At 33.2% G+C, this 21537-nt stretch overlaps 1 protein-coding gene across 3 annotated transcripts in view; it reads left to right on the top strand.

Annotated features, from left to right (window-relative positions):
- Positions 1–21537, top strand: part of LOC149088229 (uncharacterized) — a 47917-nt gene that overhangs the window by 8061 nt on the left and 18319 nt on the right. The window contains exons 4-12 of one of the 3 annotated variants that reach the window (XM_089245593.1): positions 3413–3475; positions 5230–5292; positions 6293–6343; positions 10357–10431; positions 11469–11519; positions 16987–17049; positions 17179–17229; positions 17483–17545; positions 20875–20948. In XM_089245593.1, the coding sequence (XP_089101719.1) occupies positions 3413–3475; positions 5230–5292; positions 6293–6343; positions 10357–10431; positions 11469–11519; positions 16987–17049; positions 17179–17229; positions 17483–17545; positions 20875–20948 (554 nt within the window). Of the gene's footprint in view, positions 1–3412; positions 3476–5229; positions 5293–6292; positions 6344–9421; positions 9508–10356; positions 10432–11468; positions 11520–16986; positions 17050–17178; positions 17230–17482; positions 17546–20874; positions 20949–21537 lie in introns of those variants that run through there. The other 2 variants (XM_089245594.1, XM_089245595.1) reach the window with 2 other exon arrangements.

Here is a 21537-nt window from a genome sequence, read left to right as displayed (position 1 = left end):
TTTAAATGCTGCTTATTACCAAAAAAGAGCAAAGTTGCCAATTATTGCTAAAAAAAATTGCTAATGGTGAGAAATGAGGCTCTGCTGCAAAATACAGTGGATTAAAGCTTCTATAAAAAAAAAAAAATTTTACCATGACAATTTATGTGAAATGCATGTTCATGTTTCAAATGAAATCAAATTTATTCATTTTCACTCGTACAGAAAGATTTAAATTAATTAATGAAAAACATATTTACCATCCAGAGGCTAATGATTCATATACAGATGATTGAAAACTTACATGATAATTAAAGAGTAAAGTAAAAATTCAAAATAAAAGGAAACATCAGAAAAAGACAGGCAACACAAATATGACAAAATTATTAAAGTCAAATAAAACGCACTATAAAATAAACAAAGGATAAACATACACACACATGACACAAAAAAGGCAAAATTCTTAATGTATAAAAAACAAGAAATATAACACTTAAGCAGCTCACTTATTTCACTCAATTTTCTTCAACTTTAGAAAAAAATTGTGAATGACACATGTGCTATATCACACTAGCAGTGATATCTGGCACTGCCCTAGGGTTCTTCATATACTGTGAGCATTAAAAGAGTGACAAACCATTGTTTGGGGACTAAGGTAACTAAAGTAGACATTCCAAAAGTCTTTGTCGCTGGACAGTTTTTGACCTTAACCAACATTTGCCCAACTCTGAAAAACTTTTAAAGTACTCATTGTTTAAGGTGGGACCTGTTTGGTATACATACAAAATTTGGCAAAAATTAGTATAAAAATATAGATTCATATTGAGAATTTTGAGTTTTTAATTTTAAAGCTCCATCTGTGAGTGAAACTAGCTTTCACATTCTTAAAACTATCTTTTATTAATTAAAAAGAGCTCTAGGCCATGATCTTAATGTGAACTGTACCTTTTTATGTCAATTGGTTGATTTGTTATTAATTTGATATTTATTCTTCGGAAATGTGATCTTTGTGTGACGTCATTTTGTACTCGATAGGATGATGGAAATTCAAAGATATCCTTGAAGAAAAAAGTGTCTAAAAAAATCCAGACTTCCATAGTTTTTCATGGTTCGCCATAGTTTCGTATCTTATGGTAGAAATCCATAGAAACTACAAGAATTCCATGAATTCCATTTTTATAAAAAAAAATCGGGATGACCAAAATTACAGGAAAATACCAGAATTTTAATAAAAAAACTGGTTATATGGTCGCCCTATTCGATCTCCAAAAAAAAAGATTCCCAATTTTCCCTTCTAATTTTTTTTTCAGCAGTGAAATATTTTATCATGTGACAAACTACAGATTTTTTGTCTGGGAACTTGCACCTACGCAAGTAGTTCTCTGCATAATCTGATATTATTTTCAGCATTCAAAAATGATCAAGGTCAAAAATCAGCTAGCCCATCGAAAAAAATATTTACTATATAGCATGATATTTTTACTTTTTTATTCTATTTACAGAAACTAAAAATTTTTTTTTTGAAATAAGCATTCAATGCTTCTTATTGTGTGAAAAACATCTGTAGTGTAACCCTGCTATAATGAACCGTCAGATGTAACTGACAAGGTACATACAGTGCACGGTGCTCAACAAGATCACATCAGGGCTCTAGGTTTCTGATAACATTAATCAATTGATTGTTGTATCAGAAAAAAGTCTGGGTTGAAAGTATGATGACCATATATCCCGTTTGAACAGAATGTATGGAAATGATATGACTTTCGCATGTAGGTTTCAAAACGTTAATTGTGCATTTTTGGGATATTGATTAGGACATTATTCATCTGAGTACAGAAATTTTTGTCAATATGGGAGCCTTTTGACCTTCTATGTAGTCTTGCAGATTGATAACAATAATTTATAGAGAAAAGGGGAGTCTGGCTCAACTTTAGCTTTAAAATATGCAAAAATAAAAAAACTTTTGATGAAAAAAATTTGATAACAAACTAAAGTCCTGATAACTCTAAATAAATTTTTTCCCATGTTATGATATTGGTCTATTCCATACTTTGCAAAAGTGATAAAAATACCAGAATGATAACATTATCTGTGATTCTAATAAACAGCATCTACTGTATTTCTTTTGACAAGATACTTTTCATATTTCTTACACAGTCAAATGTCATTTTATACTTTTATACAGTAATTTCAAACCTCAAAAAGTATGAAAATCCAATATAATGAAAATGAACTTTATCAATGTTCTTCTTGACTGGAAAAAAGATAATGAACACCTCAGCTTATATGAATTTTTCAGCTAATGAAGATTTTTTTGTGTGATTTTTTTTTGCCTCTGTTAACAAGTAATGATTCGGCTAATGAACATTTTAGTTGATATGGATGTATGAGCTGACATTAGGGTGCAGTAGCCCAGGTCGATAAGATACTCGACTAAAGTACAAAAGGATGTTTAGAGGTGTCGCAAGTTCGTTACCCGGTTCGTCCATGTCAGAAAACTTTCCTGACACAGAGATACAACAAAAACGGCGACTTGACAGCAGCAAAAAATTGCTACCGCAGGGAGTCCCCCATCGAGGGGTTAGCACACCAACCTCTCGATGAGTATAAAAAACAAGCCTGCCGTTTGGAATCGGAAATAAATTGTAGGTCCCAGTCTAATTAGCCCTCGTGTGCAGAAAATGACCATGGTGCGACAAAAATGATCAAATGAACTGACATTAAACAGCCACGCTATGAGCTAAATTTTCTCACAATCATCATCAGAATCACTGTCATTTGAGCCTGATAAACTTATGTCTACTTTAGAATCTTTTTCTAGATGTACCTTCAGTTCTTTTTCTGAAAGTTTTTGAACCACTTCATGTAAAATGAAAGATTTAACCAATAGTACATGCATTAAAAAAAGGAGAGGAAGAGTCTACACCCTCAGAGCACGTGTTCTTTCGGTGCACGACTCTAAGCCTCAAACTGAAACGTCTTGACATTCTAGGAGATTGTCTTTTCCATTTGTATAGATATCAAACACAAATGAGCTGACCAAATCACAAATGAATGAAAACACCTAAGAACTTGTCTGGGTTGTGTCTAAAGCTGGTTGAAGCTGGTGTTGGTTGGGTACATAGTGTAAAATAAAAAAGGTCTTTCAGTATCTAGTCTTCCTGTAAATGCTTATTTATCAAATTTTGAACCCGTCCATTTTAGCCTTCTTCAGTTTTGTCTTTTTTCCATAATGCTACTTGGTGTTTTCGTTAGCAGAGATATCAGATTACAGGTATCTCTGTACTCTGTTATCCCCCTTCCCCAATTCTTTCTTATTAGAATGCATATAGTTAATCTCAAACGTTTGTTCCCTTGAAGTTATAGTAAGGTTTGATTATTTTTTTGTGATTTTCCAAACCATATGTAAAGAAACTTAATTTCCTTCCTACAGTGTCAAGACACCTTAGAAAATAGAGCTTCTTCAGCAGAACGTCATTCACAAGAACTGGAAAATGTAAGGTGAATGTGCATATTGAAAATGCACAGTTTTCTTGTAATGCTCATAGATTTATCGCATTAAAATTTTTTTTTCAATTAAAAAAAAATTGAATTGTAGATATGATTGTAAATAATGCCCTTATATATCTCATATATATAGTAGATGCTCAATGTAACAACCCCCTTTATCCTGTCGAAAATGGGCATTATATTGGGAGGGTCGTTGTATCAAAAGTAAAATATGATAGTCGTTCTATGAAAACATTTGGGACCTAACAAGAATCATTTTCAGATGTACATTAGGTTATCATGACAAATTCACATTGGTTAAAATATTATTGGAATCCCCCGCGCTACGGCCTTGCCAGACGTTCTCCTTTAAGAGGACATGTCTTCTTTTTTTATGTCATTTCAAGCATCCTCCTACATTGTGGAAAATTCACCCTTTGTCCTCTTTTTTAGGTTTCCAGAATTATTTTTTTTCCTTGGGAATTTTTTTTTCACTCTGAAACATATATCTCTTCATTGATATGACAGTTTTTATATATTTTTTCCCCACGTGTTTAACAATTTGACCAATTGCCATCTTAATTCCCAGAATAAAAGAACCCAAATTGCCTCCAAGCAGGCAGATGCTATTCTAACCTAGGCCCAGCCTGCTTAAGGATAATATGGAAATGAGTAAAAAAATACCTCTGGAGGAACAAAAACACAACATCTATTTTGAGAATACCATTGTTTGCTCACTAATAACAAATGCAGTGTACTGAAGTTGGGAGGGACGGGGTGTTTTTTCTTGCATTCAAAAATAAAGGAAATAGGATGAAAACAACACTCAATGCTGATTGCTATGGCAAATCATCTCTGGCAAAAAAGCAATGCTCCTGAAAGAAAACCTGATGGCAGAGCTTTAACAAGGCTATGGAAACTTTCAGAAATGCCAATCAATGTAACAAAAGACAAGATTCTAAGAAAACCTTGTCATGCTCCAGGTAAAGGCTGCAAAGTAATAAAACTGACCAGATGGTGGGGGACCATTCATTATGAAAGGAAGACATCAGTATATATTTGTTTTTTTTATTGGTTCTGTTTTAGTTGGAAAAAATTATTATGGTGGCCAGGTTTTTTGTTAGTGTAGTGGCACCATCTGTTGGGGAAATTGGGAAAAATGTCATGAAGGAGAGAGGGTGCACATGCAGACATTCTGCTTTCTGAATTTCCGAATCTGGTGACCCTAGCTATTGCTCTGTCATCATGAAATTCTTGATCTCTTAACAAATGTCTCTCTGCCTGAATGAATTTTATGGCTCCATGTTCTAATTTAAGTGCAGTTTGTTCTGAATATGTGTAATTTTTATATGATTGTCTTATCAAAAGATAATTTTCATTATCATTTAACTCTCTAACCGACATCGACGATTTATTTCACCTTTTTAAAACTATTTTATTTTAGCAATGAAAGCCCAGATATTTTGTAAAGCAGTTTTCTCCAGTGGAATAAATTTTATTATTCTCTCTTACTTTGTGCCTACTGAAAATCAGAAGAAAGCCTATTTCACCTAAAAATAGATATGGCATTTTACAGGGGGTTTAATGATGTCTGCTATGCCATTCAAAGGGTTAATTAAATTGTTATGATTTCTACTTGGTGTGAAAACAATTATGGTATGGTTGAGAAAGTCCTTTAATTTATTGAATTTTGCAAATGAATAATAAATATAGTGAGAGTGCCTTACTTAACGTGTTGATATCTGTTTTACATTTCTATAGCGTGGGACTATGCTGAAGAACCAATTTGAAGCAAAGTGTCTTGAACTGGAAACACTGAGAGAAGTAATTATTCAACTGCTCTTTTTTTAGAATGAACTAGCGAGATCATACTTGTGTGCACCATACTTTAATAATGAAAATTAGTTGGCTGCCATTTAGAATATATAATATATGTTTGATTCCTTCTTAAGTGCAACTGATTTTCCTAATGGTTTTCTAGAGATTGAAATCCTCTCTTCATCATTGGATTGTTTTTCATTCCAATGTCTGTTACAGTTATGCTTATTTTAATTGAGTCTTTATGATCCCAGTGTTTGTGACAGAAGCGTCACTTAACATATCCGACTACCTTTCTTGTAACTTTTCTGTAAATTAGTACTGGAGTGAACTTTAATAACACTTTTTCATAGAAAGTGTCTCAAAATGGTTAAAACAATAATTTTTTGGACTACCTGCATCATTTTCTGTAAAGTCATTTTTTATGTAAAATTTTAAGCAAAATTCACATAGTATTTGAAACATTATTACAAAAAATTCTATGAGTGAAATGTTTTTTCCCGAGTAGATTTTTTTAGCTGGTGTTGATGCTGGTTTGGTATTAAAATTTAAAGAATTGTATAATATGTTCATAAGTTACACACCCCCAATCTGTTGATGTACATGTGAATTTTTTGAAATTTCATTCTACATATCATGTATACACTTTAGGTAACTAGACAGTGACATATGAACAAAACAAGGCCTATTCTGGGATCACAAGGAATGGGGCTTTCATAAAAAATTAAAAAAAAAATATATTTTTTTTTTCTTCTAATGACGTTTAAATGTAATCTGATACCTATACCTTAATGTAAAATGCCTCTAATTCATGATTAGTGACAAGTGAATTGTTATTTTTTTCCTTTTCTTTTCGGGATAGTCTATCAGTTATTCGTGTATTTAATTATCCTCACACCCTTTATTCCATATGAAAGTTATGATAAAAATGAATGATAATCTTAGTATGCTTATGAAATAATCCAGAGACTTTTTTTTTTCACTGGTATCAAATTTTTTTCCCCAGACCTTTGAGAATCAGATTTCAGTGCTGCAACATGATAAAGAGAAAGAGAAGGTGAAAAATAAATTTGGCTTCAACCTTTCTCTATTATCCATTGCATTGTACATATTTTAACCTGTATTTTTATGATTGGATTTAATTGTTAATTGATGAGTTATTTGTGTTTACCATATTTCAGCATGCAAGATAAATCAAAGGTAATTTTTGGAACTAGAATTTTTCTCAGTTCTAGTTATACAGGGTAATAACTATCGACCGCCCAATAATTACACACGATTCCTTGCGAAAAACTAATATGGAAAAGTGTTTTACGTTTTTGATCTGACCCATAATTAATGAGTTATAACGCTTTAAAAATTTGATGTCACGTAAAAATCCAGCCAAATTCACCAAACGTACACCAAATGTATAACTTAGTGTTTTAGACAATAATGACTAGAGAATAGAAGACGAAGCTAACACGTAAGCGATACCTAATAGCAAGGTTATAGCATCACACTACATAGAGAGAAAAAGTGTCAATTGTGAAGGAAGAAGGCCGAACTTGTCTTCTAATGGGATTGAATATTTCAGTTCATTTTATAAGAAGTATTAACCCGCTGCTGACGGAGAAATGTACTTTGATTCTGTGTTTGGCATATAACTGACTGTCAGAAAAATGACACGTCACAAAATTTTAAAAGCTTATAACTCACTTAATATTCGTCTGATCGAAAAACTGAAAACACTTTTCTGTATTAGTTTTTCACAAGGAATCACACGTGTAATTATTGGGCAGTTGATAGTTACCACCCTGTATATATATATATATATATATACATATTTTTTTTTTTTTTGTGCTCTTGAAAAATAATTTTATTTGGAAATATTCAACTGTCACTGCTCTTTATGTAGTTTGTGTTTGACTAGATACAGCCTGATCTTATTGAAAGATATTCCTTGAAGTAACAAAACTGCGAAAACAATGCCCTTGTAACTTTCTCTAATTTATTAATATGCGCATAGCAAGTCAGGATGAAACCACCCTCAAATCTATAAGAAGGGGGGGGGGTATGATCGTCGCCTCTGAAGAACCATTTAATATGGCAGTGGTTCTTAAAGTGTGTGGCTCCCTGAGGCACTGCCAATCATTGTTGGAAGTACCACAGTAAGCTGTCCTTTTTTATGTGCTTATTCAATATCATGAAGCAATTCTTTGCTAGTCTATTCTGTCGGCCAGATAGCTGAGAAAGGGAAAAGTTTGAGAACCACTGTAACGTGTAAAAAATTAGTCTGTCCCATATTTTACAGGATAATGCTACAAAACTACACAACCCAATGCATCTTGACCTTCCCAACACATCTCCCTGAACCTGCATCTGGATGAAACTCACCCAAATTCAAAATTCTGTTTGAATGACATAAAAATTCCCAGGTAAAAAACTATGGGAAGCGAAAGAGGGAAGTTGCTATACCATATTTAAATTTTAAATGGAATTTTTAAATAAATGTTAACATACACTGTTTCCAAAAGTATTTGTCCTTTTAAGTTCAGACATTTTTCTCTAATTTCTAGAAAATACTGGGCAAATTGTTCTGAAATATCGGTTGTGAATCCTATGCTTGTACTTACAATTTCCAGTGAAAATTTAGTCACAAGTGTATTTAGGGGGCCAACAAAAAATTCAGTAACGAAAAAAGGTTTTTGATCAACCCTGTATCAGAAAAGGCTACAAAAATGACTTGTAACTTTAACAAAATATAGTACTGACTAAGTGCAATACTTGTGTGCATTTTTGTGAGAATAACTCATACATTCAGGAAAATATAAAAGATTTCTATAAAAATTCAAATTTTCATCACACTTTTCTGCTTATTACATGAAGAGTTTGCAACCAATTTTTACGAAATTCACAGAAAAATTGTACTGTACATGAGACATACTGTGTAGAAATTTAAAATGTGACAAATTATAACACACACACATCAAGATATAAGTAATTTTAGTAAATGGTTATTAATCATGCATGCGCAAGAAATTAGAATTTTTTCTTCATAATTTGATTGACAAATACGTAGTGCAACTTATTTAAAAATTCCAGTTGAATGTCGTGAAAATTCAGAAAGATATACACAATACTGTAAGCCGTAATTTATCTTACTGGCTACGATTACCTGAATGATAAGTGATTTTCTACAAATTCGTATGTCAATTATTTTCTATCATTTGAGTATTTCATTCAGTTTCTTCATGTTGACATCATACATAAGTGCTATGCTCAAGCATTTCTCTTATATAGCATCAGATACATGTCTTAGCTCATTCGCACGAAGCTGTGAATTTATTTTTAAAATAATCAAATAACATAGAATAATGGAAATACCAATTTGTGGGAAAATTCCTTATCATTCATGTATTCTCAGCCAGTAATTTAAATTACATTTCACGATATCGCATATATCTTTCTGAATTTTCATGACATTCAGCTGGAATTTTCACATAATTTGCATTATATATCTGGCAATTAAATTTTGAATAAATGAAATCAATATTTTCTGTATTTTCTGCACATGTAAGATTAAAAATCATTCTCTAAAAATGCTCGTATCTTATTGAATAATAAATAATCACATTCTAAATTCCCACACAGGGTGTCTCATGTGTAGTGCCAATTCTTCTGTGAATTTCATAAAAAGTGGTTGAAAATTCCTCATGTTATAAGCGAAAAACATGAAATGAAAATTGAAATTTTTGTAGAAAAGTTTTTTATTTCTGAATATACATGCTATTCTCACAGAAAAATGCACACAAGTATTTCACAAAGTTAGCACAATATTTTGCAAAAGTTACAAATTATTTGCAGTTTTTCATCATACAGGGTTGATCAAAAACCTTTTTTTTTATTAAATTTTTGTCGATCCCCCCCCCCCCCCCAACACACTTGTGACTAAATTTTCACTGAAAATTGTGTGTACAAGCGTAGGATTCATGTGATCAAAATTTCAGAACGATTTACTCAGTATTTTCCCCAAAATTTGAGAAAATGTCTAAACTTGATAAAAAAAACATACATTTGGAAACGCATTGTAATTCTAAACATATTATTAATTCATTACAGTAATTCCCCTATATTAGGTGACAGTTCGTTTCAAGACTAGCAACATAAGTCAAAAAAGACAAGTATGAGTCAAGTTAAACTTCCCAACGGTAATTCTGCACTCTTCTCAGGAGAAGGGAGGTAAATTTGCAGATTTTTTTTATTCTTTCTTATCTATTCAGTTTTTTAGGGCATGAATTTTTTATCTTGGGGAAACATTTCCCTCTGAAAACATGATATAGTATTCTGTATAACTACAAGCACAAATGCCACAACAAATAAAATGCTCAATAAAATGGCTGAAAAAAGATACCCGTAAAAAATATGGATGTGTGTGTGTCTAATATGTATCTAAACTATATCAAAATACAGCAACCCAATAATAATAAAAAATCAAAAATTCCGATGAAACAAATATACTGCCCTTATAAAAAAACTTATGGTTGGCTTATCTAAGTATGGATAGCTTCTCAATTTATCCCAATATGGTTATCATATTTCTTTTTAAACATTTGAATTGTGTTAGAATTCACGACCACCAGAGGGAAGCTATTTCATTTATTCAGAACCCTATTAGAGAAAAACTCCCTGCGACACCGCAACATAGAATTGTCCCTTACCAATCGATACTAGTGTTTCCTTGTCAAAGAGCAGTTGATTGATGACATATTAATAAATCATGGTCCATTTTATCTATATAATCTGTAAAAAACCTTCAAGCTTAGTTGAAAATGTGTTTGATTGAAGAAAAAAATCATTATTAGGACAAGATGACATAAATGTAGGGTGACTGTGTAAAGTTGGTGTGTTGCTGTGTGAGTTGTTCCCAAAATATCTCTTGCCTTTATGGGGAGGATAAATAGTACTTTAACTGTGATAGGAAATAATTTGATATTAGCTGAAATAATGAATTTTACTACTGATATTTTTGGTAAATGATTACACAGTAATATCATTAGTGTAAGTATTGCAATTTTTTCTACTTTTCAGAAAGAGAAGATGGAATTGAAAGAGAAGGTGGAAAGAGAACTTCCCCTAACTCAAAGGCAAGCCACCAGTCTCAAGGTAAATGCATATATCAAATTTTTCCCCCTTCTGAAAAGAAAAAGAAAATCATGCATTGTTTTATAAATATACATGTGTTTTTAAAAACCAGAAACATAAATGCCAACACAGACATCTACATTAAAACACGCTGCCACTGTCAAATAATAACCCAATGTAGCTGTCAAAAAATAGAGTATCTGAATATGATTATTTGGGCATAATTATACAAGACGATTTGAAATGGACATTGCATTGCGAGAAAGTAATTTTAAAAAAAATAGTTTTTACAGCTGTTTTATATAAACTTAGATATATTGTCGATAAAAAAATTCTTTTAATTATAAAATTTGTGTTTGGGGGGGGGGGGGGGGGGCATAGGATAGTAACATAAATCATTTGAACATCATATACAAATACAATGCCACAACAAAGTGCCCAACAAGGTGGCTGAATAAGATCTCAAATAACAAGCGCATATATCACATCCCAAAAACAAATAAAACACTTTTTTAAAACAGGTACTCCTATACAGCCTCAAAAATATTTGACTATTTCCATAGCATTAGAAATGTAGTTAATGTTACGAATTCCACAAAAGACATTCTGTCAATTAGAAAAAGCTTAAATTATGCAGATATAATACAGTAAGATTCATTTACTGTTAAAAAACATATGAATTTTATCATAAAAAACATACTGTGATCTCTCACTATTTCCACCTAAATATTAATATTAATCTTGGATAAGATTAATGAGCAAAATACTGTAATAACCAATTAAAATACTGTAGTAACCAATGATGTTGCATTGTAACAGTTTCAAGTTATGTCTCGTCTAGACCTGATGGAAGGATTGTAAAATCTGTACAGGTCACAAAGTGTGTTTATTTTTTTCTCTTCATTGTTTTTGTATGTTTTTTTTTTGTCATTCACTGTCTTTTTTGGACTTTTGTGTGATTGTGTGTGTATTTGAAATAAAAAAAATATATATATATGTGTGTGTGTGTATTTCAATTTATTTGCTTCCTAATATTTTGTTATTTCATTTTTTTCCAGGAGTGTAGAAATACAATTTTGAAACTGCAAGTTGATATAGAAAATGAGAGGGTATGAAATTTATATTGTTTTCCTAGTTTGTGTTAAATTTTCTCTTCTTGGATTTATTTAGAGACGAGTTATTGATTTTTTTTCCAAAATTCTGTTATGTAAATTTTAATCTCTAATAATAAGCAAACAAAATTTTTTTAGCAAAGAAGAGCTTTAGTCAAGAATTTGTTAACTCGCCACTTGACCCTAATGACTTTAAGACCAGACATGACCCCAGGCTCTGTCCCTTAGGGGATATAAGCCAGTTACCCCGAGAGGTTGGTCCGTGTGACCCTAATGACTGACTCATAACCATTTATGTTTATCTTGTTATCTGTGTGCAAGTTGTACAGAGCACAACTGAAGTTTAGATACTAAACTGAAGAGCCAAAAGAACTGGTACAGGCATGCGTATGCAAATAAAGAGATATGGAACCAATCAGAGTACGGCGCTGAGGTCGGCAACGCCTATAATAACACAACAAGTGTCTGGCATAGTTGTTAGATCGGTTACTGCTGCTACAATGGCAGGTTATCGAGATTTAAGTGAGTTTGAACGTGGTGTTATAGTCGGTGCACGAGAGATGGGACATAGCATCTCCGAGGTAGCGATGAAATTTGGATTTTCACGTATGACCATTTCACGAGTGTACCGTGAATATCGGGAAACCGGTAAAAAATTAAATCTATGATATCGCTGCGGCCGGAAAAAGATCATGCAAGAATGGGACCAACGACGACTGACGAGAATCATTAAACGTGACAGACGTGCAACACTTCCGCAAATTGCTGCAGATATCAATGATGGGCCATCAACAAGTGTCAGCGTGCGAACCATTCAACGAAACCTCATCGATATGGGCTTTCGGAGCCAAAGGCCCACTCGTGTACCCTTGATGACTGCACGACACAAAGCTTTACGCCTCGCCTGGGCCCGACAACACCGACATTAGACTGTTGAGGACTGGAAACATGTTGCCTGGTCTGACGAGTCTCGGTTCCAATTGCTTCGAGCTGATGGACGTGTACGGGTATGGAGAAAACCTCATGAATCCATGGATCCTACATGTCAACAGGGGACTGTTCAAGCTGGTGGAGGCTCTGTGATGGTATGGGGCGTGTGTAGTTGGCGTGATATGGGATCCCTGATACGTCTAGATACGACTCTGACAGGTGACAGGTACGTAAGCATCCTGTCTGATCACCTGCACCCATTCATGTCCATTGTGCATTCCGACACTTGGACAATTTCAGCAGGACAATGCGACACCCCCACACGTCCAGAATTGCTACAAAGTGGCTCCAGGAACACTCTTCTGACTTTAGACATTTCCGCTGGCCACCTAAATCCCCAGACATGAACATTATTGAACATATCTGGGATGCCTTGCAACGTGCTGTTCAGAAGAGATCTCCACCCCCTCTTACTCCTACGGATTTATGGATAGTCCTGCAGGATTCATGGGTGTCAATTACCTCCAGCACTACTTCAGACATTAGTCGAGTCCATGCCACATCGTTTTGCGGCACTTCTGCTGGCTCGCTGGGGCCCTACACGATATTAGGCAGGTTACAAGTTTTTTTGGCTCTTCAGTGTAGTTGAGATCACACAGTATCTGAAAGATATTAATTTCTACGTCACAAATGTGTATTAGCATTTATTGGGGTACATTTGCAAAATATAATAAAATTAGGCTGTATAATTTATAGACAACAAAGACAAAAAAAAATGTGCATAAACATTCGATGCTAAAATTTAGACAGTCAAATTTTCAGCAAAATTAAAATTATTTAAAATCTGGTCGAATGTTGCTTTTTCTTTTGTTTGTCAAAGCAGGTTTCCATTAAAGAAATTAAGTCTTGCATTATCTCTGCGGCTCAAAATAATACCAATAACTCCTAATGGAAGCTCTAAGGTCTTTTACAGAACAAATCTATCAATTATTTCTAAAACCTTTTGACAAAATGTCTCAAAGATTTTCAATAGGTTCGGCTACCTGCTGTCCAATAGAGAACATCAATATTTTGTGCATTAAACTAGGCTTTTGCATGACCTGCCATGTGCACGGTCTACCTGCTGCTATGACTTGCCTGTATTATCTTGCTGAAACTCCCACTGGGGACCGGCTACACATTTACCAGGTAGTAATATTCTCCAGTGTCTTTATGTGATGCTAAGCATTTTGGTGACCTTTTTGGTGTTGACACTTTTCTTTCTTTCAAATTGAGCACAATTCAGTTCTATCGCCACGGACAATTTACTATCTAGTGAGTTGTGCCAGAAGTGTAAGCATGAGTATCTAACACTGAGTGCATATCTAGTGTGGCTATTGATACCTGCCATTGCCTACCAAATCATTTGCCTGAGTGCATATCTAGTGTGGCTATTGATACCTGCCATTGCCTACCAAATCATTTGCCTGATTTCCATAAGGAACCGTGGAATACTTTTTGTTGCAGACAAGTTAGTGGTTCATCAATGGTTTGAGCTGCATTCTGTTGCAATTGGCAGGTATCAATAGTCAGCTCATGACATAAAACTGAAATAACTGATGCTATCATGTGGAGAAAAATACTGAACAGTGAGGATTTCGTTTGCGCCAAATTTGCATATTTTGACAATCAGTAGCGAAAATTCTTTATTATGTCTAGGCTTTTGCAAAACAAATTTTGCTCTTAATGCAAAAGCTTTTCATTATGAATTACAGCACTGTTTTTGATATTCAAATGTTCAAAAAGTATTTTTTGAAAGAGAAAAAACAAAGCATCTGATAATTTTTATTTAATATTTTGATTTCTTTTCAATTTAATAGCAAATTTTAAAGAAGCAAAGTCTAAACTTTTGCGGTGCACTGTATATATGTTACTGCTAAAGCCCAAAATCTGTCAGTTCGCGAATTGAACAATTTCATTGTAAATTGACCTAGCCAGTGTCAGTATTTCGGGCTTTGGCCTGTCATTTTTCTGGAGATCCCTGGCCAAAGTCTGAAAAGAAAAGGCATGATTCAGGATTATCGCCATTTGGCATATTTTTTCATGATGCAATTATGTCCAGGTTAGCTATGGCAACCCATCATATAGCAGTCACGATACGGAACTATTTTTTTTCTTCAAAATTTGACTATGTCTATTATTATATAAATGGTTTTTTATCTCAAATTTCTCTTTTTTTCTCATCACATGGAGGTAATCCAAAACAGCTTCTATGTATAGCATTAATATGTATCACATGTTAGCACTTACCATCTTACATGTATCACATTTAGCATTGAAAAATGAATCTGGTGCCTACTGGACACCCATCTTACATCAGCACATTAAAACATTGGCCTGGGATCTCCAGCCACTTTACAAATTGGCCTGCCAAAGCCCAAATCATTTCTGAAAATCTGACTTTGGCCAAAACTTTCAGCCAATTTGCGAAGTGGTCAGTCATTTCACAAATTGGTTGCACTTCTGCTTTGGCAGTAAAACAGCGGTTCTCAACCGGTGCTCCGCAGAGCTCTTAGGGCTCCTTGTGCACTCTCCAGGGGCTCCGCGACCGCTTAAAAAAAAAAAACACAGTAAAATTAAAAAGTAATAATTATAAATATTCTTAAATAGTAAAAATAAATTAATAACTTTGATGAATAATTAAAAAATTTCCCTACAGGGCTCCGCCATAGATTTTTTTCTAAAAAGGGCTCCACGAGTCAAAAAAAGGTTGAGAACTGCTGCAGTAAAATATGCATGGATTCAAAATAGCAAAAATTTCCTTGCTATTTGCATTTTTTCAGTTAGTGAATTAAATGCTTCATATCTCATCAGTTTAGTTTTGAAAACTTACAATATTCTACTCTAAAAACTGTAATGAAACTGTAATTTTCTTATAGAAACATTTAAATGACCTAATCAGTTTTACCAAATAAATCAATTTGCAAATTTCAATTGAATTGATAGTCTATTAACTGAACTTTTAATCATGGTGAATAATGGATTGTGTTTAATCAGAACAGCACTATTAAAAATATATGCTATGCAGGGGTGGGAACTCTGCGCCAATTGCGCCGCACTGCGCCAAAACTAATATCTTGCGCCATCCTGCTCCAATAGCGTATTTTTGCATTTTTCTGCGCCAAATAGCGAATTTCGCTTCAGTATGCCCGGAATTTCGGAAAGGACACCAAAAGTTTTTTTGTTCCTGCTAGCCACGAAACGTTTCTTTACGAAAATAGCGTGTTTTATTCCACTATACTTAAACTATCGGCCCCTGATCGGGCTTTCCATTGCGAAATCCCGATATTGTCCGTGATCGTGGAACTGAAGATGGTTTGCAGTGCCTTTCAGCTTTAAAGTGCAAATTCGAGTGTTTCCGTTTGGAAGCAGCAGAAATTACCGTAGTCGATTGTCATTGTGTTAAATCCCGATGTTTCATGAAAAAAATTGTCATTCCGGGAGTAAAAAGCGCATGTCCGCCGAATTACGAATGTTAGTTTAGAAACTTTGCCGAATAACGAGTGTTAAATCGCCAATGTTGCCGAATAACGAGCGCTAAATCGACAATGTTGCCGAATAACGAGGGTTAAATCGCTAATGGTGCCAAATAACGAGCGTTAAATCGCCAATCTCGCCAAATAACGAGTGTCAGATCGCCAATCTCGCCAGATAATGAGTGCTGAATCGCCAAACATCGAGTTGATACTTCCGAAATTTTCTCCCATTTTGCAACAATTTCTTTCCAAGTATAAAAAAATTAAAAACTTATAAAAAATTTTTTAGCTCATTTGAAGTGCTGCTGTTCAAGGCAGCAAATAGTGCCCTCAGTAAGCAAAAATCATCCTAAATAGACGGGTGCAAAAAATTTTATGACAGCCGCCCTTTCAAACAAGGTGTCAAAAGCCTAAAACACCAAAAACAAAAATCAAGCTGATGAAGAGATGTTTCATAGCAAAAGACAGTGCAGTTTTATTTTGAAAAGGGTTGAGGGTTAACGAAAATATTCTTGTTAATTTCACTGCTCCAATTTATAAATATCTGCTCCGAATCCCACATTTTGCTGCTCCAAAATTGCTCCAAATCCAGAATTTGCTGCTCCAAAATTGCTCCAAATCCAGAATTTGCTGCTCCAAAATTGCTCCAAATCCAGAATTTGCTGCTCCAAAACTGCTCCGAATCCTGAATTTTGCTGCTCCAAAGCTGCTCCGAAATGGACTTAGTCACTTCCCACTCCTGGCTATGGAACTTATATGAAACAGAAGGTCAAGAGATTGAAATGATATCCCATTTTAGAAAGGCTTTCATTTTATAAAAGTATGATAATCATTAAAGCGATAATCATCGATTGAAATATCTACTGATTCCATTCATGGTAAATTTCTGTCTCATTTAGTGTCTGTCTTTGATAGGTTTCACTGTATTTAATTATCATGCTTTCGAAATGGATTATTTTGAAATCTTTTCAGTGAGGATTAGAATACATGAAATGTTTGTTTTTATTGTATATTTTCAGAGATCAAGGAAGAAAGCTCAACAAGAAGTTTTGCAGGCTCAAGAACAGGTTTCTACTCTGAAAGTAATACTGAAGTTTTTGTATTTGGAAATTGTTATGTTAATCAGGTTGTTTTATGTTATTCAAATTTGTATTAACTCATGGTTTATGGAAAACATTTGACATAGATTTTATAAATGTTTTTTCTTCCAGGAGTGCCAAAAACAAGTTTTGCAATTGCAAATTGACAGAGAAAATGATAAAGTATGAAAACTTATTTGCTCACTTTTTTTTGTAATGTAGATATTGCTTTGTAATATTGTCTTTGATATCATAATTTTAGTACATGAACAGAAGTGTGCATGAAAAATAATTTGAATAGGTGAGAAAAAAATAGTTTTCAATTATGCATTAAGTAAATTTTTGAAAAGTCCATTAAAAAACTGAAATGCTTCGATGCTTTTTTGGGTTTTCATACAAAAAGTTTCAGTTCATTTCCCCTCTCTTCTATTTTCAGAAATCAAAGGAAGAAGTAGAAAAGAAGCTATCCCTTCTTGAAAAAGAATTGACTAATATAAAGGTAAATAATTTTTGGGGTATAATTCACCCATTAGGCAATATGCAAAATTATGAAAATCTTTAAAAAAATAATAATCATATAATCAGCTGATTATATGATATTGAAATTGGATGATTTAATCCTTAAATTAAAATATCAGCAACAGCATATAACAAAAATGATAATTTGTGTAATTACGTATCATTTAAAATATTATTTTTATCGTAATTTTCCATCATTAAGATTTTATTAAAATTCTTCAAAAATCTAATTTTAGAGATCCTGAGCTTTGTGCTTTGTATCACCTTTTGGCCATCAAAACTTCTCAAATTCTGTCCTTTTCTTCCAATTAAACGGCTTATTGACATCTCTAATTGCTGAATTTTTTTTCTCGTAATTTGTTTGATGATAAATATTTTAATACCAATAGAGTTATATTTATTAAATGATAAACAAACAACACAATAGAGATGAAAATACTCAAAAACAAAACATGAACACCTTTTCTACCCAAAGGGATAAAATCCTTCCATGAGTCTTAGAGTGCATCCATAGTGAAGTTTTGAGTATTTCTTGCTTCTCTCTTCATTGCGGCGAGCAAGCGGGAGAAAAAAGATCATGAAAATGTATTGTAGCCGTGACCATAGTACGTCTGCCAACCTGCTTTTACCAGCTCAAACTGCTTTCACCTGCTTTAACCGAAATGAATTATTATTTCTTTTTCTTGTTTAATCTGCTCACCGCTTGCACTTTAAAACAGATACTTTCCTCTAAGTATTCGTTTTAGTTTTACAGTGGAATAGTGAATCCAACAGAGTTTTTCTTAACAATTAATTATTGTTATTACTAATCATTATTAGTTATGACATAATAAAAAAATTTATTTAATAGTTGATTAATGATTATATTGAATCCAACAGAGTTTTTGTGATGGTTAGTTGTTAGTACTAATTAATTGATGATAATTTACTAGTATCGTTAATAATTTGAATTGGTCTATAATAATTTTTGTGAGTCAATTCATTTCGTGGGGGTAATGTAAAACTCAGAAAAATAATTACCTTGGCTTGAAATCATAAACAAAAATGTTCAATAATGTGTGTATGCTTTTAAATACAGCTGTTATTTATCGAATAAACTGAGATGACCTCAGAAGAATGTCACTGGTGCAGGTGTTTTAAATAACTCATTTACATAATCTGAAAATGCATACATTCTTACTTCTCTTTTATTCTCTTTTAATAATTTTTTATATCTTGAAGTAATTTTGTTATCCCATGTAATATATTTTCTATAACTCGAAATAATATATATAATCACCAGGTCCCGGATGTTGATGATATTTGCATTTTTTTGCATCTTTTACATTTTTCTGCTTTTTTCCACTCTTAGGGCATTTTCAGGATATTTTTTTCACTTTTTTAAATTTTTTGATAATGAAAAGAATTGAAAAAATTATATGAATACCGATTGTGTGCATTGAGCACTTGTGAAAAAATATGCTTGAATATTTCTCAGAAAATAAATAAGAGATGCTTTTTGGCTTCCTAACCATAGGCATACACAGGATTTTCTCTTGATGGGGGTTGATTTTTCGTTTTTTACTGAAAAAACCCCCTCACCAGTATGCCAGTCATGGCCCTCACATCTACCAACAGCCTCTCCACTCCCTCAGTCATATTCTTCACGGGCCTCTCAATAGTGAATTTCTTGTGGAAAAAAACAAACACAGCCCCACCCTTGGGGTGCTGTAACGCCAATGTTCCTAACTGATTCATAAATTTTTACTCGTTCATAAGACAAATTGCTATTTTTGATGAAATATAAACACCGAGAAAAAATTTACGCATAATTTTGATGCTGTCAAAATATTTTCTTTTGACTTTCGAACATAATTAATCTGCTTTTCATTAGAACTTTGTTTTATTATTTTTATGGTGTTTTTTTATTTAAATTTTTAGGGCATTTTTTAAAGTCATTTTTCAAGATTTTTTAGGGTAACAACATCCGTGATAATAATTCTTGTAACTCAAAATAATTTTGATTATTTTAAACAATGTGGTATCGAAGTTCTAATTGTATTTATAAACAAAAGTGGGTGATAGGCGATCTCAAGTGAATCATGACGCACTTACACCAATCCTAACCCTGTCCATCATCATGTCATCTCAAACCATTTTCGAGTTATAGGGGGAATAATCGTTTATGAAAAAAATGTGTGATCTGGAAAAAACAGAATTGTGAAGTTTCTGAAAGATCTATACGCAAACTAAGCTCTCATTTGAAAAGGAGAAGAAATTCTATCAGGTGAAACCAATTTTATTGAAATATCTGGTTTTAATGATGAACTACAAGCGGTGAAAGATTGGTAAAGTTCAAAATTGAATTGTTGCCAAAATTTTTAATTTTCAATTTTGCGAACACCCTTCTAGCTAAAATCAATAAAATTTGCCAAAAACGTGCCCATTCCACCAGCTTCCGAAAGAGATTACAATAAACCGTATGAGTTTTCTGATTCAGGAGAAATTTAGCTGCTTGTTTGCAATACATCAGTGAAGTTAGTGTTTGTCGAAGTAGATATTTGACAAAAGTTTAGAATTAGCTGTTACAAACTTTGGTGAAAATTTGATTTTGCACAAAAAATCCTATAAGGTGACACTACCTCTATCTACAGGATATTCGTATTTAATGGCAAGCTACAGGCATTGAGAAATCGGTGAAGTGAAAAATAAAAGTGTTGCCGAAATCTACTAAAATTACTTATACTTCGACAAACAGATTTTAGTGATGTATTGCAATCAAATGATTATATTTCTACTGAACTAGATGACCAATTTGGTTCATTATAGGCTCTTTCGAAAACTGGTGGAATGGGCAAGTTTTTGGCAAATTTGACCGAGTATAGCTATAAGGTGTTTGCATAATTAGCAATGGAAAATTTTGGCAACAATTCAATTTCTAACTTCACCTGTTCAAAATTAAATAAATTTCAGCACCAGTAGCTCACATTAAATCCAGATATTTAAATGAAATTGGTGTGACCTTATAGGATTTTTTTTTGCACTTTCCAAATATGTGCTTAGGTCTCTCAGAAACTTCATAAATCTGTGTTTTTTTCAGACTTCACACGTTTTTTTGCCCCGTAATCGATTACCCACCATAACTCAAAAATGGTTCGAGATAGGACAGGGTTTGTGGGGTGTTTTATGACCCACTTGGGCTCATCTATCACCCCCTTTTGTTAGCAGAGTAGGTGGGATTCACCCTGTATATGCAAGTATGGCTTTCAAACTCAACAGCTAAAATCAGTTAGTGTAGATAAGCTTGAGCATTTCTTACTGAACTTTCAGGAACGCAACAGGATAATGGAGACTCAGCTATTAGAAAAAGAGAAATTTATTGCTGCCAAAGCACATCCAAATGAGTATGTTTTTTAGCTTTTTTTTATTTCATTTGAGTGCAAACATTGTTGTTCATATGTTCATCAATACTTGATCAAATGAAACATGAACTGGGAAAAATATGTGCATTTTATAACAAAAACTTTCACTCTACAGAAAAATTTATTTTATAAAAATTTATGTGAAATATTTTAAACTGATTAAAGGTAAATACACAACAATCACTAAAATAGTTTAAAAAAAAACTAGTTTGAAAGAATGGCTCAGCACAACGTGCACAAATGAGCAGATTTCTTTAATGTGCCAATGTGTGTGTCCATTGGATCATGCTTGTCTGGGTAGAAGGTTGTATTAATTTCCTGGACCTTTCTGCTCCCCTAAACAAATTTTTTGTTGGCTTGACACTGCATGGTCAGTGAGGAGTTGCATATATGGAGCAAACAGTCAAAGCTGTAGTTTCCATATTTATGATAAGATCTGTAACCGTTGGTTTTGGTTAATAAAATCCTGAAAGTCCAACATCCACATTCAGGAAAATATTTTATAAGTCATGTTCCCTGCAGTATTTGCTGCACCTAAAAAAAAATTATGGTTAGGATAATAATTTATTTC

This window comes from Pholcus phalangioides, unplaced genomic scaffold (assembly GCF_987345545.1).
Source record: "Pholcus phalangioides strain wild (caught in Gottingen) unplaced genomic scaffold, Ppha-v1.0 ptg000003l_1, whole genome shotgun sequence".
Taxonomy (NCBI): Eukaryota; Metazoa; Arthropoda; class Arachnida; order Araneae; family Pholcidae; genus Pholcus; species Pholcus phalangioides.
The sequence above is the reverse complement of the archived record's forward strand: the minus strand, read 5'-3'. Positions and strand labels throughout refer to the sequence as shown.